This window comes from Pangasianodon hypophthalmus, chromosome 24 (genome assembly GCF_027358585.1).
Source record: "Pangasianodon hypophthalmus isolate fPanHyp1 chromosome 24, fPanHyp1.pri, whole genome shotgun sequence".
NCBI lineage: Eukaryota > Metazoa > Chordata > Actinopteri > Siluriformes > Pangasiidae > Pangasianodon > Pangasianodon hypophthalmus.
Genome location: NC_069733.1, coordinates 3,818,643 through 3,836,321, shown reverse-complemented (window position 1 = coordinate 3,836,321; position 17,679 = coordinate 3,818,643). Strand labels below are relative to the sequence as shown.

At 39.2% G+C, this 17,679-nt stretch overlaps 3 protein-coding genes across 7 annotated transcripts in view; all 3 read left to right on the top strand.

Moving 5' to 3' along the window:
• Nucleotides 1-33: 33 nt before the first annotated feature.
• Nucleotides 34-8,234, top strand: carnmt1 (carnosine N-methyltransferase 1). 2 transcript variants are annotated; one of them, XM_026940237.3, is made up of 8 exons: nt 34-312; nt 1,359-1,554; nt 1,742-1,908; nt 2,391-2,531; nt 2,835-3,013; nt 3,359-3,472; nt 5,513-5,616; nt 5,715-8,234. In XM_026940237.3, the coding sequence occupies exons 1-8, from the start codon at nt 161-163 to the stop codon at nt 5,898-5,900; spliced, it is 1,239 nt and encodes a 412-aa protein (XP_026796038.3). In that variant the 5' UTR covers nt 34-160; the 3' UTR covers nt 5,901-8,234. The 2 variants fall into 2 exon arrangements, with proteins under 2 accessions (XP_026796038.3, XP_053084770.1); XM_053228795.1 differs by lacking the exons at nt 5,513-5,616; nt 5,715-8,234 and adding an exon at nt 3,977-4,115.
• A 2,012-nt stretch (nt 8,235-10,246) lies between these two features.
• The window catches only part of trpm6 (transient receptor potential cation channel, subfamily M, member 6), a 45,721-nt gene continuing 38,288 nt past the window's right edge, over nt 10,247-17,679 (top strand). For 3 of the 4 annotated variants that reach the window (XM_026939625.3, XM_026939629.3, XM_026939630.3), the window contains exons 1-2: nt 10,248-10,799; nt 15,147-17,267. The gene's annotated coding sequence lies outside the window, so the exon portion shown is untranslated. Of the gene's footprint in view, nt 10,824-15,146; nt 17,268-17,679 lie in introns of all 4 variants that reach the window. The other variant, XM_034298881.2, reaches the window with a different exon arrangement.
• wu:fa19b12 (uncharacterized protein LOC560551 homolog) lies at nt 10,434-15,311 on the top strand. Its single transcript, XM_026939631.3, has 2 exons — nt 10,434-10,823; nt 15,147-15,311. Exons 1-2 carry the CDS (start codon nt 10,434-10,436, stop codon nt 15,309-15,311), a joined length of 555 nt encoding a protein of 184 aa, XP_026795432.3.

Sequence of the window (17,679 nt, the reverse complement as noted above, 5' to 3'; positions counted from 1 at the left end):
CCAAATATTATTATTATTATTATTGTTGTTCTATGTTATTCACACTGCACTGACTCACTGTAATACTTGAATACTCTGTATGGATTTCTGAACTGTCAGCGCCGCACATCGATTATCTCTGCTATTGATTATAAGAGTCTGCTGTGTTTATCCGTGTGCAATGGCTGACAGCAGCATGGGCACTGAATCTGCAGACCCAAACCCAGAGGAACCCTGTCTTTACCGAGGGAGAACCAAATGTTCCCCGGAGGAAGAGGCGAGACTAGAAAGACAACACTTCTGGAAAATTATCAACGCATTTAGATATTACAGGTAGCTCATTCGCCATTTTGTTAACTCCTCAAGTCCTTGCTAGGCTGTTAGCTAGCAAGCTAAACAAAAACAACCCCACTCTCTCTACATTTATAGCGTTAATAAAAATACATAATTCATTTATCAAATGAATATTTGTGAATATTTTAACCGCTTGAAATGCATGGACTCTGCTCAGGTTAGCATGAAACCGCGAATTGCTCAGTTCACCGTTTCCTCAGGCTGAATCCCAGACGGCTCGGTTCTGCCTGTACATGTGCACTACTTAGGGTATAAACTAATGACTTGTGCAGCCTACATAGTGAACTACATGAGTAACAGAGTTTAATTTGTAATCCAGGTTAGTTTAAGTTTGAAGTAAGCTAGCTTTTGAGCTAGTTAGTAAGAATGAACTTCTTAATAATGTAGAAAAACATATACTGTTTATAATAATAATAATAATAATAATAATAACGTTGTTGTTAATTTTTTTGAGTCCAAAAAAGTTTAAGCAAAGTATTAAAAATAAAGAACCATACCACAGGGATGTTAAATGCTCAGTTCTGATTGGTCAGATGTTGTTGATTAATTTCCATAATAGCAGCTCTGAAAGTAGTTCCGGCTGCAAGGCAAATCACAGGTTTATATTAACGCGCTTGTTCTAATAAGTTATTGTTTCTATAGTAATAGCTGTTATTTAGCAAAGAAGAACAGATGAAAGAGATGTTTATTTAATGTTTATAGAAGGAGTCTTCAGTGTCAGCATTTTGTAACAATCAGTATGTTTTCCACCATGGGAAAGACATTAATAAATTAAAAATAAAATAAATAATAAATTAAAAATTGTTATCGTTGGTAAATCGCTCTGGTAGAAATGTCTCATGAGGTGAGCGTGTAATGATTTCGGCTTTCACTGTGCACAGTGCTACGCTGGTAGCTACAGGATTCCTTGGATCACTTGTTAGCTAAATTAGCCTAATATTGTCCAAATATACTCGGACTTTAGACATGTCTTAACCTTTGTTCCGTAATCCTACCATCTCTATATCTCTCTCTCTCTGAACCAGGATCCATGTTGAGGAGCGGCTGAAGCGGTGTGAGAGGCAGTTCCTCAGTCTTCCTCACCGCCATCAGCAACTCCTCTCTGGCTTCCTGGATAAGCTGGCTGAGATCCGACGCTGCATGGAGTGCAACCATGAGGTCCTGCAGGCCATCATACAGAACTGCACGCACATGTTTGAGAACATGGAGTATGACGAGGATGTAGGTGAATCCCAATCAGGTTAAGTAAGATTTCAGTTACAAGTGGTTCACGCTGACACAAAGACTTCACCAAGCAAATATTCAGCACTGCTTTCGTACATGTTATTTTCAACGGGATGCTCGGGATGCATGTTATTTTTTTTTATTATTGTTGCTGTGCTGAACATCCTTTTTTTCCTGTTGGAAGGACCACATGAGGAAAGCTGGGCCATCTTCAACATTCGACATGGACAAGCTGAAGTCCACCATTAAGCAGTTTGTGCGGGATTGGAGTGAAGCAGGCAAAGCAGAAAGAGATTCCTGCTACATGCCCATCATTGAGGAGATACAAAAACAGTTTCCTCCTGAAAAGTGGTGCGTATATGATTTTATATACGTGGCATTGCCAGCTAGCTGATGCTACAATATTTGTCATGACATATGTCTTGATCCAGTGTATCACAAAGCATTGCAAGTGGATCAAATTAATATACAGTCAGGTCCATAAGTATTTGGACAGTGAAACAATTTTAGTATTTTTTCTTTGTATTTTTTTGTATTTGGACACCACCACAATGGATTTGAAATGAAACACTCAAGATGTGATTGAAGTGTAGCTTTAATTCAAGGGGTTTAACAAACATATAGCATTACCCTGTAAGGAATTACAGCTTTTTTTTTTTTTTTTTTTAAACACGTAGCCCCTTCCATTTTCACAGGCTCAAAGTTAATTGGACAATTGACTGATAAGCAGTTTATTGTACTCACCGGAGAGTCATCAGGATTCAAATGTGCTGTCTCTTGGAATCTTATTTGAGAAGTTATTATTGATATGCTGACAAATCATTTCTCCACAGTGACGTCTCTGAGGTGAAGGTGTTGGTTCCTGGAGCCGGTCTGGGCCGCCTAGCATGGGAAATCGCCTGCCGCGGTTACGCCTGCCAGGGCAATGAGTGGAGCTTCTTCATGCTTTTCTCCTCCAACTTTGTCCTTAACAGGTACAAAGACGTCACAAAACATGTTTTCTTTTGAGAAAGCGGTAACTAAGCTTTCTACCATAAGAAATTCTTCAGTGCTTTGCACTTTCCCAGTAGCATGACTTAAAACCCAGGTGGCTTTATCAGATTACAAGAGCAACTTTCATTTCAGATATGCTGTTCACATGAACACTTAAAATAATCTGAAAACTGCCAAAAACTGACAGGCAAACTAGGCAAAAATTAGGCTCCTTGTCATTTTGCTGCCTAAGGAAATGAGCAAACTTGAAGTGAGCTTGACCCTGAATTCTCCCTTACGCTCAGGTGCGAGAAGGAGAACTCTCTGACGTTGTATCCTTGGGTTCACCAGTTCAGCAACAACAAGATGTCTGGAGACCAGACGAGAGCCGTGACCTTCCCAGACATTAACCCCCACAGTCTCCCGCCTGATTCTGACTTCTCCATGACGGCCGGCGATTTTCTGGAAGTGTATACGGATCCAAGTGAGTCGTAATTTCAGTGTTGGCTTTATCATGGTATCTACTAAGACTTCATCCTTTTAAACTGTAACTTTTCAACATTTTTTTTTTTTTTTTTTTTTTAAATCATGTAGGATATTTTCAAGGATGTGATGTGTTTTTTTTTTTTTTTTTTTTTTTTTTTTTTTGTGATGTCATTATCTGTACGAATATATCCTAACAGCATTACATTAGTGGCGTAATTATTTCAGAATGACAAAATTTATAACATTTAATTATATTTAATTACATTTATCTATACAGACTGTGTCTTGCTGGTGAAGTTTACAGTAAAGACTAAAAAAAAAAGATTTATTTTTTTTTCATCAGACACGTGGGATTGTGTCGCCACCTGCTTCTTCATTGACACCGCCCACAACGTAATTGAATATATAGAGACCATCTGGAATATTCTCAAACCTGGTGGAGTGTGGATCAACCTGGGTGAGTTCTAGTTTACCTCAGTATTATATATCGAACTTTAAAGGTTTTGGATTCGTGATATCAGTGTAATTTAAAGCTTCAAGAGCTACATGACCCTGGTTTTTTATATGTGTATACAGGGATAGGCAAATCATAAATTCATTAGGTAGCCCACAGGGCAAGTAAAAAGCTCCATGAGCCTTAGCTACTGATTTTTGATGTAGGTAATATGCATAATAAAATATTTACATTGTAAATACACAGTGTAGAGTGATATAAAGCGATAGAGACTGCTGCGTCTTTTTCACGGAGACGTAGCTCAGCAACAGAGTTCCAGACACCACCATTTATTGCTGTTGGAGTTTTTGACTGTTAGATGCAGACCATTTTATTTAGCACGGGAAATCACCACTGTCCTCATAGTCGGAGTGTACATTCCCCCCAGTGCTAAGGAGGCACTCTGTTAATTGTATGGGGTTATTAGCAAGCTGCAGATCTTCGCTTATCACTCCAACTGCTCAACAGATGACGCCATCACCACCACCCTCCATCTGGCCCTCACCCACCTGGACAAAAAAAGACACATGTTTGAATGCTGTTCATAGACTTCAGTTCAGCATTCAACACAATCATTCCTCAGCACCTGATTGAAAGCTGAACCTGCTTGGCCTGAACACCTCCCTCTGCAACTGGATCCTGGACTTCCTGACTGGAAGACTTCAGTCAGTCCGGATCGGGAGCAGCATCTCCAACACCACCACACTGGAGCCCCCCTGGGCTGTGTGCTCAGTCCGCTGCTGTTCAGTCTGCTGACTCACGACTGTGTAGCAATGCACGGCTCGAATCACATCAAGTTGCTGGGTCTCCTCAGCAAGAACGACGAGTCAGCACACAGAGTGAAGGTACAGCAGCTGACGGACTGGTGCGGAGTCGTATCTCTGAATGTGGACAAAACTAAAGAGATGGATGTTGACTTCAGGAAAGCAAGGAGCGACCACTCTCCGCTGAACATCGACGGCTCCTCTCTGGAGATCGTCACGAGCACCAAATTCCTTGGTGTTCACCTGGAAGAGAGCCACACCTGGTCCCTCAACACCAGCTCCATAACCAAGAAAGCCCAGCAGTGTCTCTACTTTCTCTGAAGGCTGAGGAGCTGCATCACTGCCGGCTTTGGAAATTGCACCGTCTCGGATCGCAAGACCCTTCAGCGGATAGTGAGGACAGCTAAGAAGCTCATTGGGGTCTCTCTAACCTTCATCAGACATTTACACCACATGCTGCATCTGCAATGCCACCAGCATTGTGGATGACCCCACACACCCCTAACACAAACTCTTCACTCTCCTGCCGTCTGGTAAAAGGTACCGAAGCATTCGGACCCTCACGTGTACCACTGTACCAGTTTCTTCCCCCAAGCCATCAGACTCCTCAATACTCAGAGACTGGACTGACAACACACACAGACACACATACTCATACTTCTACTCAACTGAACACCATCCCACTCTTTTTGCAATTTTTGCACATTTCTGTATTTACTACCTGCATTTTTGCTGCTACTGTATTTATAAAAAATATTGCATATAAATTCTTGTCATTACTATACTTTCTACCTGGCTGCTTCCCGAGTAACAGATGTCCATATATAGTATAAGCTTATTTGCCAAATACCATGTCATAGTATGTTATGTTTACATTCACGGCAATTTATTATATCGTTATTCTATTGCACTACTGTTATCTGACACTTTCATACTAGAACTGTGTACTGGTCGGTGCTGCACTGTCTCTTACTGTGCCTATTGTTCTGTTTTAGTAGTTATTGTACTGTCTTGTGCTGTTTGCATGTTTGCACGTGCAGTTTATATAGTAATGTGTAGTCTCTTGTAGTTCTGTGTTTTATGTAGCACCATGGTTCTGGAAGAACATTTTGTTTCACTGTGGACTAACAAGCTGTATATGGTTGACATGACAATAAAGCCACTTGACTTGATAAAAACAGCAAATCAAATATCTATGGGTTGTTGAAAAAAAAGCTAAATGAAACATGTTCTTGAACAGGGCCTCTTCTGTACCACTTCGAGAACATGGCCAATGAACTGTCCATCGAGCTGAGCTATGAAGAAATAAAGGACGCCATCGTGAAATGTGGCTTTCACCTCGAGGTATGACAACAATCCAAATCAGTGATTTACATATAAACATCTGATACGATTGTATGTATGTGTAAAATGTTTTTGTTTTCATTTTTCTGTCTCACTAGGTGGAGAGAGAGTCAGTGCTCACTACGTACACGGAGAACGAGCGCTCCATGCTGAAGTACTTGTACGACTGTGTGTTTTTCGTGGTGCGGAAACCCGCAGCTCTTCTCTCCAGCTCCCAAAACTGTAAAGACAGCGAGCTTAGTACAGAGAACTCAGTACAGAAAACAGAAACTACAACAACATGACCTCAAAGACTGGAGCCTTCAGACAATTAGCCATTTTAATATGTGGATTATTGGATGAGACTCTGTTCCCTTTTGCATGTTTCTCTGCGCCTCAGGATGCAGGTTACTAGTGATATTACAAGGGGATGAAGTGTTTAAAAAAAAAAAATCAGTGACAGTTATATCAACAACCTACTGAACCTGCTTGTCCAATAGGCAAAAGCAGATAGCATGGATATGTAATCTGCTCCTGGTCACGGATGTCTGTGATGTGTTTGGGATTTGAACTTTCGATGATGGGATATGTTCCGACTGGCTGCCTGTTTGCTGACCTCATTTGACAGGAATCGAGCTGAGGGGAAATGGTAAGGCCAAGTCGACGAGAGTGTGTTAAAAACAGCATCAGGTCGCAGCTCTAATGCCAAAAACAAAAATCCATAAAGGATAAATGGGTATGTATGCAGCAATTATAGCACTGATCTAGGATATATTGATCAAACCCTCTAAGTAAGATTGCTTTTTACTCAGTAATGCAGTGCTTCATCAATTTAGCACAACTTCTTTAAGTCAGTGAGGGTTAAAAATATGCTTTGAAGTTGGAGTTTTAACCCGGTAAGTGTACGTCTTAGTGCTGTACATAAATCAGCACATTTAGCACATGAAGTCTGGCCTTTACACATAACAGCTAAAGTTACACTTTACGTTAAAGGAACTTGCTATTGCAGTTAATTTACCACTGCTAAGACTTTAACTGTTAAACTGGTGTATGCGATGCATTGTGGGAACTCGCAACAATCCACAGGCCACTGAGATTATGCTCTATGAACACTCTAAGGGTGCTTTGACGTTTGCAGAATTTAGTCAGTTTGAATGGAACCCTAGTACAGTTTTTTAGGCGGGTGACAACACAGCAATCATTCTATGGTGTGGACTAATGTACACTATATTTCCAAAAGTATAGATACCTGACCATTACACCCATATGTGCTTTTAGAACATCCTGTTCCAGATTTATTTCCCTTTTGCTGTTATAATAACCTCCACTTTTCTGGGAAGGTTTCTGCTAAATTTTAGAGTGTGGCTGTGGGAATTTGTGCTCATTCAGCCACAAGAGCATTAGTGAGGTCAGGTACTGATGTTGCTGAGGAGGTCTGGGGTGCAGTCGGTGTTCCTGTTCATTGGGGTTGAGGTCAAGGCTCTGTGCAGGACACTCGAGTTCTTCCACACCAGCTTTGGCAAACCATGTCTTCATGGAGCTCGCTTTGTGCACAGGCGCATTGTCATCCTGGAACATGTTTGGGCCTCATAGTTCCAGTGAAGTGAAATTTTAAAGCTACCGCATACAAGGGCATTGTATACAATGTGTGCTTTCAACTATATGGCAAGAGTTTGGGGAAGAACCACATATGGGTGTGATGGTCAGGTGTCCACATACTTTTGGCCATATATTGTAACTAGTCCAAAAGTGTCCAAGAAATGTGGTCTTGGTCCGCTTCCAAGTGAATGATTGCAGTGAAGTCAAGTTTTTGGGTTGCAGAGACTTTTTACAAGGACATTTTGAGCCCTGCATGTTGGTCAGCCTGTTTTTGAACCAAATGTATCAAATTTGCTTCACACCTCTGAGTCTTTTCTACAAACTTTTCGATAATTCTATATAAATGGGTAAGTTCTCGCTACAGTCAATTTCTCACGGAAGCAGACCAAGACCTCCTGGTTAGCGTATTGGCCTGCACCCAAGTGTGTTCTCACCGAGGAGGAAAACATATCAGGGCTCCATTTAAACAGATTAAACACTGTATATGTGAAAGCAACCTAAAATAACCATGAAGTGGTGTTAGAATGCTGGTAATGTGTTGAGACCTTTCTTAAAATCGTGAACATTTATGTGCAAACACTAATTAGAGATGAAACACGACACGAAAGCCTCGTGTAACTGTTAGACATCCACACAGTACTTACTGAGTATTTTGTATTCTTAGTGATTCACTTACCATTGATCTGAACTATCTCACCTAAAAATCTCATTATTTTGGTGGTATTCAGACAGAAGAGTGTTCAGAGATGCTCCACGTTGCAACAGGAAACTCAGCCAAATATGTTGTATTTTTAATTATTTATTTTTCACATTTCTGTTAGATTTACCACTGGATGATTGCTGCCTTGAGAACATTTTGGCTGTCTAAAGTATAAAGAGTTCACACAAGCACTAAGGAAATAAGTTGTTTTAAACGTACTGTACAATTGTTCTTTTTTTATTACAATAAAGGAGTTATTTCTTTTTTTTTCCAAAATGTGAAATAAATGACTGCTGTCATGTTGAGATATATTTTAATAAAATAATTTTTTTCATGCCGATATTTTGCTTTCTACAAGTTCGCACTGAAAACCGTCCTAATCTATATACTACCAAACTAAAGAATGTTAGGAGAGTATAGTAATGTACTCATTTGAAATGGTATTTAGTGTGCATCTGAATAGATCGTTTTCAGCATTCCACACTACCAAAGAAGACTTTGTTTCAGAAATAAGCATAAGATAATATTTTTCTGGAATTATGGAGGATTTCATTACAAAATGGTGTGATTTTAAAACAGATTGTACAAACTTATAATTCTGTATCATGTTTCACAGCTTAGATGCATCATCAAGCTCATGGCTAACTCATCTTTAATAAAGGAAAAGCTGTATTCAAGCAGGACTTGCTATACAATACACAAAATGCACACAGTGTATAGAGAAAATCAGTACCTTATAAAGCACTTTTATTGTTGAAAGTTTCAAAATGCGCATATTGTATAAACAGCCAAAAAAAAAAAAAAGCAGAAATATGGTCAAGTGGTCAATAACCTGAGACTAAAGCTGTATTTGGATTGGATTAATTTTACATGAGTAGGTGGAGTAATGCCATTCTTACTACTATAAAATGACCTTTAGAAATAACCCTAGGTAATGTATACTATATCCTGACTTGTTGGTAAAGACGGCATTATATCCTGAGATTCTGCTTTTTTTCTTCAGTAAAAAGACACTCCAGAGAAGAGATTTTGTGCTTTTTCTTCAGTAAAAAGACGCTTCAGGAAACTTTTCTATCATCTCTTGCCAAAACCCAAGCAAAAACCATGTATGAGCCAAGGTTAAGACACAGAACAATAAAATGTAGATGCCATTTAAAAGTATGTGTCAGAGATTTTAGGTAAGCTATTGAGTACCTAGTCATGTGACTTACTAATGCTCAGGCTCTTGTAATAAAGGTCAAATTTTGTAATAAAATAAGTTGTATGCATGCGTTGTACATCAGGAAGACACTCTCAGCTCTGTGATTGATACAGAGATCACTTATCCCATTCTAATTGATCATAATTACTACAGACGTCCTCCAGCAACGTTACTTAATGCATACTGTATCCCATCTGAACAGTACTTTAATCAAACCAGCAGCGTCATCTGTCAGTGGTTTTTAATGTTGTGACTGATTGGTGTTATATCAGTCATCACAGTTACTAACAAAAGACAAAAACTGAGGCATCCATGTTTATTTTTCAAGGTCGAAAATGACAAGGTAAGTTGAATGCAGCATTAGCCCTCACTTCATCCCCACCTAAACAGAGCTATGCAGCAGCGCTTTAATCTTTTCGTCTGTCCGGCTGTCTCACCTCATCAGTACAATCTGCTCAAACACATCACCTTCCAAAGCTTCAACTTTCATGATGATACCGCAGTCAGCACCATCAAGCGAGTCTTCAGTGTCCGCTATGCTACTCTGGATATCTCATTAATATGACATCGAATGTCGATGGGAAATGGTGATTGAGAGAAGTTGTTGTTTTTAGGAGCTAACAGTGAAAAACTGTTATCGCTTATGCTTAAGATCGTTTAAATGTTTTCTCATTTGTAACCGTGCTCCCGTTAGGGGTCGCCACAGTGGATCATTTATCCGTGTATTTGATTTGGCGCAGCTTTTACGCCGAACGCCGTTCCTGAAGGAACCCTTCCCAATTTTATCCGGATATGGGACCAGCACTGAGAGCGCACTGTTGCATACGGGGTTGGTTCCCTGGCCAGGAATTGAAGTAGCAGTGAGAGTGCTGTGGCCTAACCACTAGTCCTCCAGGGACCCAATAATAATAATAATAATAATAATAATAATAATAATAATAATGATGATGATGATGATGATGATGTCCCCTCGTGATGTTGATGCTAACGAACGCTAACTTCTCACAGGCATACAGGAAATACATCACCAACAAACAAAACAGCAACCGAATCACTAAATACATGAGAAATATTTTAATATAAACATGTTTAATGTGTTTCAAGGTGGTGTTTTCCTTTAAAAATACAGTCGCTGGTTGTTGTTGTTGTTGTTGTTGTTGTTGTTGTTGTTGTTGTTTGGTCTGCCGGACACACGGGGGCGCTGTGCTCAGTTCTAACGTGTAATTTGCGTCTGTATGAGTTGACGTGAAGTTGCAGTCTCTTCATGTTTTCCGGAATTTCTTTAATTTAACGCAACAAGTAGGAAGTGTAGAACTTTCCGGAGACCTCCTGCGCACGATGAGAAAGCGCAGAGCCGAGAGCTCGTCACTTCACGAGGTTCCTCAGAAGAAGAAATGTCGCTGTGTGTGTGATGCAGAGCCCGAGCTGGAGGCAGTGCACGCGCTGCACGCCGCTCCGCGTGCGCTCTTCACCACTGTAATCGGAGAGCATCGCAGAAAGAGACCGAGATGCTGCGAGGATCCTGAACAGCACGGCAGAACAGGGGCACCGGGGCACAGACTGAGTAACGCTACAGACGGCGTGAATGAGGAGACCGGGGATGTGCGCGTTTCTGGAAAGTTCCGAGGCGCGAGCGGTGCGTGCATGTGCGAGATGGCGTCAGAAGGAAGCGCGAGCGGGACAAAACCGGAAAAGCGTACGAAGGTGGCGATTTTACACAATGTTGTGGTAACGAAAATGATCTTTGCTAATTCACCAATGTGTCAGTTCACACTTTCCACCTGGTAGTGGCGCTGGAGTTTTAGTTTGAACTATTTTTGGGTAAGGAATGCAACACGTGCAGGTGTGCAGTGATAGGACAACAATCAGCGACCTGCTGGTGTGAATGCAGCGAAGTGGACTTACTGTTCCCATCTTGAAGTTAGTCATTTTCACATAACACCAAACGTATTACCATATTTATTTTATCAGTGAATGAGGCGTTTTTTTGTTTTTTATCCGGTTACGGTTACATTTAATGTTGTGGATCATCTGCGAAACAAGTTCCTGCTATCACTATCCCGCAACAGCTTTCATTTTTCTCCCCTTCTTGAATTTCATAAGACAACATAAAACAAAACAAAATCCTCTGTCCTGAAGACTTTCTTGTGGTGCGCAAACTGTTACAAAGCACTGACACTGGAGACTCCTTCCATAAATATGAAAATACACATCATCTTATACAGAAAGAAAAGTTCACTATATCAACAATTGCACATTTTTCTTAAACGTGTCACTATTTAATTGACATTATTAGCGTCAGGTTACGTAGATTGTCGGCTACATAGGATACGTGTTCCTGCGAGTGAGTTGTTACTATGGTAACAATAACATAAAGAGAATTAAAGACTTCTGTCAGAGTATACATCAGAATCAAGAATTTAACAGCGTTGTGGCGTAAAATAAAAAAAAAAAAATCCATGACAACTTTAACTGTGCATAGTTTCACATCAAGGCAAAATGAGTTGTTTTCCAGTTTAGCTGTAGAGCAAAGTGAAATTTTGTGTGTGTGTGTGTGTGTTTGTGTGTGTATACATACATATATATATATATATATATATATATACACAGTACCTGTCAAAAGTTTGGACGCACCTTCTTATTCAATGGTTTTTCTTTATTTTTACTGTTTTCAACATTGTATATTAATACTGAATCCAAACAAAAATGTGTTAAATAACTCAGAATATGTTTTATATTTTCGATTCTTCAAAGTAGTCGTCTTTCGCTTTGATGACAGCTTTGCGCACTCCTGGCATTCTCTCAGTCAGCCTCATGAGGTAGTCACCTGAAATGGTTTTCCAACAATCTTGAAGGAGTTCCCAAAGGTGTTGAGTACTTGATGGCTGCTTTTCCTTCACTCTCCGGTCCAACTCATCCCAAACCATCTCAGTTGGATTTAGATTGGGTGATTGTGGAGGCCAGGTCATCTGATGCAGCACTCTGTCACTCTCCTTCTTGGACAAATAGCTCTTACATTACCTAGAGGTGTGTTTGGGGTCATTGTCCTGTTGGAAAACAAATGATGGCTCGACTAAGTGCAAACCAGATGGGATGGCATGTCTCTGCAAAATGCTGTGGTGGACATGCTGGTTAAGTGTCACCAGCAAAGCACCCCCACACCATCACACCTCCTCCTCCATGCTTCACAGTGGGAACCACACATTCAGGAACCGTCCATTCACCCTCTCTACGTCTAACAAAGACACAGCGGTCAGAACCAAAAATCTCAAATTTGGACTCATCAGATCAAATGACAGTTTTCCACTGATCTAAAGTCCATTCCTTGTGTTTCTTGACCCAAGCAAGTCTCTTCTGCTTGTCGTTCTTCCGAAGTAATGGTTTCTTTGCCGCAATTTGACCATGAAGGCCTGACTCACGCAGTCTCCTCTGAACAGTGGATGTTGAAATATGTCTGCCACTTGAACTCTGAGAAGCGTTTATGTGGGCTGTAATCTGAGGTGCTATAAATCGGCAGTTTCTGAGGCTGGTAATTCTAATAAACTTATCCTCTGCAGCAGAGGTAGCTCTTGGTCTTCCGTTTCCTGGGACGGTCCTCATGAGAGCCAGTTTCATCATAGCGTTTGATGGTTTTGGCGACTGCACTTGGGGATACATTCAAAGTTCTTGAGATTTTTCGGATTGACTGACCTTCATTTCTTAAAGTAATGATAGACTGTCTTTTCTCTTTACTTAACTGAGTGTTTCTTGCCATAATATGGGTTTGTACAGTAGTTGTAGTAGCACCCACCCTTCCTCTGCACAAGACAACTGATGGTCTAAAGCACATTAAGAAGGCAAGAAATGTCACAAATTAACTCTTGACAAGGCACACCAGTGAATTGAAAACCTTTCCAGGTGACTACCACGTGAATCTGATGAGAGAATGCCATGAGTGTGCCAAGCTGTCATCAAAGCTAAATGTAGCTGCTTTGGACAATCTAAAATATAAAACATATTCTGGGTTGTTTAACACTTTTTTGTTTACTACATAATTCCATACGTGTTCTTTCATAGTTTGGATGTCTTCAGTATTGATGTACAATGTTGAAAATAATAAAAATAAAGAAAAACCACTGAAGGAGGTGTGTCCAAACTTTTCACTGGTAATGTCATATATATATAATATGTATGTGTGTATGTAAGAAAACCTAAAATATCTCTTCTTTAGAATGAAATTTGATGTTTCTTTGGTAACCATGGGAACTAAAAGGGAACCATTTTAGTTCAGGAAGAAACTTGGGCCGCTTATCATCACAGCACCTTTTAGTTTAATTTAATTTTATTATATTTAAACAAAAATGCAGGTTTTGTATTGACTTTCCAATGAACAGCACTTTTACTTAGTTTTATGAACATAGCAGTTAGATTATGGTTTACCTTATATGATTTTGAGATTATAATAAAACAGATTTTATTAAATTGACCAGCCAATTTAGCCTGCAACTACGATAACTAAAACAAATACCTATAAAAACTACAGCAATAGTACTTTATGGTACTTCACAGTCTTCACGCATCATGCAGTAGGCTTCTTCAGGATCTGTTTCCACTAGCGGAGCAAAAATGAACATTTGTCCATATTGTGTCTGAAATGTCACTCTTTCGATATTAATTTCTTGTTTATAGAACGGTTGTGTGAAAGCAATCTCGCACTCTCAATCGTGCAGTTATTCAGCCGATATTCAGTATAACTGCATTCTTGCTTGTGTGATATTGCTTAATTCAACTACTTTGAATTGGTTCCTTTAATTCCAACATTTAGTTCCTACATTCTAAGAAGCAAAGAATGTGTTTCAAAAATAAATATAAAGGTATCAGAAATTGAAAATGAGATGTAATATCACAATATTTTGTCTATAAGTACTTATAGTATTCGACACATACTTGTGTCCGTTTGTTATCTTGCTTTATTATCTTGCTTTAATTATTTTGCTTTAAAATTATCTTGCTTTATTAGTGTGATTATAACAGATGCCATTCAGACAACAGACTTTATGGTGTGATTTATCGCTCGGGACCTAGTGTAAATGTCTCTTTATAGATGGTCAGTGCTAAAGTACAGACAGAACTAAAAGTACAGTTAGAAGAGTGTTTTGTGACACATCTTTTTACTATAATGGTAAAATATTGTGTTATATAAGGTGTGATGAAGTGGAGTTACCCCAAAGTTTATGCTGCATTCGACTTGCCTCGTAATTGGTAATTCGCAGGTCAGAATGATGTTATTTTTGACTTCAGCGCATTCGACAAATGAAGTGAAAAACTTGGGCACCTCAAGACACAAAATGGAATTACTGTTACCACCGTGAAGTTGATGATTTTCCTATAACAGCACATCCCAGAGTGTTTTAATCCTCTTATACCACAGCAGTTTGCCACTTTATTATTAATCCAATTTATTATTAATTGCAGAATGACACTTAGTACCTTTTATCCCTTTATAGTTACTTTTAATGTTGTGGAACATCTGCATAATTTAGTTCCTGTCATCACTTGCTTATAACAGCTTTAAATAGTTGTTCCTTCACCAGCCTCTCTTTTTTTCTCTCTCTTAAAGGGAATTTAAAAAATGCAGTAAGTAAACTCCTTTGTCCTGAAGACTTTCCTTAGGTGGAAAACCTAAAGTTACAGCTTTACTCTGACACTGGAGACTCCTACCATAAATATTAAATAAGCAATTCGTTTCAGAAAGCTTGACATGTTTGTTAAATAGGCTGTTTATTATTAGGATTAAATTGCATGGCGCTTCTGCCATACAAGCCCTTAGAAATGAAATGTTACTATAGAAATGATAAAGAAAACCTATGATTTGTCTTGCAGAGCTGCTGTTATAGAAAGTTACTCAGCACCTTCTGACCAATCAGAATCGAGAATTAAGCAGCACTGTGGTATAAATAATGATTATTGATTTAAATTGACTGTAAACATGACATGATCGTTGTTTGTTTGTGATGTTTAGTATTGACTGTTTCATGATGTATTAATTACATTATGCCTGTGCTGTTACAGGTGACGCTTCCTGATGACGAGGACGAGCTTTGTGCGTTTAACTCCTTCCAGTTCTGGAGAACTCCCCTGCCGGCGTTAGATCTGTCGCTCCTGGACAGTCCGTCAACAACCGAGCTCAAAGAGGACAGGTCTGTCAAAGACGGCACAGAAGAAATGGAGACATGATGCAGCAATATGTCACTCCATGATACGTTATAAACTCTGTGGTGCAAGGTCAACTTGCAAGTATTTGGATTTAAGAAAGGATGAGCTCCAGGAATCGACAATGTAAAGGGAAAAAACTAGAAAGAATACCAATACCACATGCCAGTTCTGCTTTCAAACTGCTTTATGTTGTTTAAAGAGGAAGTCATACTGCCACTTGTTTTTTCCCTCCTTCATGAATAATGTGTATTTCTAAGCTGTTGGTCGGACTTTACAATGCCTAATTTACGGTCATATGATTAGAGTCATTGTTAAAGCACAAACCTGGTTACTTAATGTTTGTTGATGGGACAATGTGCTGCTGTTTCAGTATTTCTGTTTTGTTCAGAATGCATTTCGCTTAATCTTAACTCTGTGGTTATGAGCAGAAGATCGTGAATTCAAATTCCAGGACTGCCAGAGAACCTCTCTTGGATTTTCATATAATAACCTTCAAGAAAAAAAAAGTTTGGTGAAACCTTTCATTAATTAAGCAATTATCCTGGTCAGGGTCACGGTGGATCCGGAGTACACCTTGGACGGGGCACCTGGTCCTTTTCAGGGCACTGTGAACACACACAGTCACACACTCACTCACACCTAGGGGCAATTCATCTTAGCCAGTCCATCTACAGGCATGGTTTTTGGGAGATGTGAGGAAAGTGGAGAACCTGAAGCGAACCCACACAGACATGCAGAATTCCACACAGACAGTAACCCGAGCTCATGATTGAACCCTGGAGTTGTGAGGTGCTGCCCTTGCTGAAGCCAAATGTATACAATTCTATTATTTGTTAGCTACATTGGCATTGTAACTCAACTAAAGTCTGCTTTACAGGTTTCGATTTTTTTCCAGCCTGATTTTGCTATTGGAGGCAAGAAAACATACATTGTAAAAGTATTTTTGACCGTAAATTGAAATCTGTAGTCTTACAACACAGCGTAAAATGCTGACTGGCCTGCGTAGTGGCATTGCGACTAAGGAGGACCAGCGTAAAGGAAACCAACCCATCTTGGGTGATCGACTACATTTGGGGTTTGGAGAAGATTTTTACTGAATAAATATGAGGTTTGTGAATCCTGGCTGATAGAATTTCAGATTCCTGCAAATTCCTTTTTTTCTTTATAATTGTGATATGTAACAGTTCAGTAGATATTGTACTACTTCTTGTATTAAAAGTCCATGTTTTTTTTTTTTTTTTTTTTTTTTTTTTTAACCTTTTATATGCTAAAGACTGACCATACTGATCTCGTGTGTCATTCGTCCTCTCGCTCTTAAAAGAAGTCATCAATTTTATATTTTTCTCATTCCATTTGGTCTGTCTACTGCAGTTGCAAAAAAAAAAAAAAAAAAAAAAAGTGAACTTTATTCCTATGTTGCTCTACTTTGTGTTTAAGCTCATGCCTTTTTTTTTTTTTTAACCTTAAAGAGGTCTCACAGTGATCATCGCTCAACGTCTCTCCACCATACAGAACTCTGACATCATAGCAATGATGTCATGAGGGTTTGTGATAGAGAAAGGCACACATGGTTAGCTCATGGCCTTAAATGGAGCTTATTACAAGCTGGTCATGACTGAAGCACTAATCATTCATTTGCTTACTATGGATCCAACTAATGTTGAATGATTCCCAAATAGTTATGTTAATTATGCATAAGATCTCTTTGCACCACTAAAGCCCTTTGTGTTTTGCTCACACTGCTGTTTATCACAAAAGGCAGTACTTTCGAAATGAAATAAAATAACTTTGAGACTGCCACCGTGTTGGGTCAACCTCCAAAGACCTTTGATCCGTGCAAAGGAGGAAAACGAAGTGTGAGATTTTCTGGGGTACTTTTTTTTTTTTTCCCTTTATGAGTCACAGCTAGTGATAAACCAGGCATGGAGACCACCGCGCCTTCTTAGCAAACCTGCTTAGCAAATCATGTCTAATATGGTAAGCTGAGTTTTTAATCTTTGCTTTTACACTGAACACTAGTTTCATACTAGAATTGTGTGTATTGAGCTTCGCAGTAGAACTGTTGGTCAAGGATCACGTTACCTCCTCCTATACATGCGGATATGTGATTAGGGTAAGCCTGTTACTTAAAAGGAGTAGTTCAGGGATAAAGTTAAAAATAATTTTTAAAAAATTGTTTGCTTGGTTAAAAGTAGTGGTGTGTTGATTGTGCAGTTTAGCAGTGAGATGTGTTATCTAACATATAGAACAAGTATGCTCATTGTTACTATAAATAATGAAAATTTAAAGCTAAATAATTTGTTATTATACATAAATTCATACTGTGTTGTGAACTTTTGTGTTATTGCAATTTATCAAAACTTGATCAGCCATGTAACTATAGACTGCA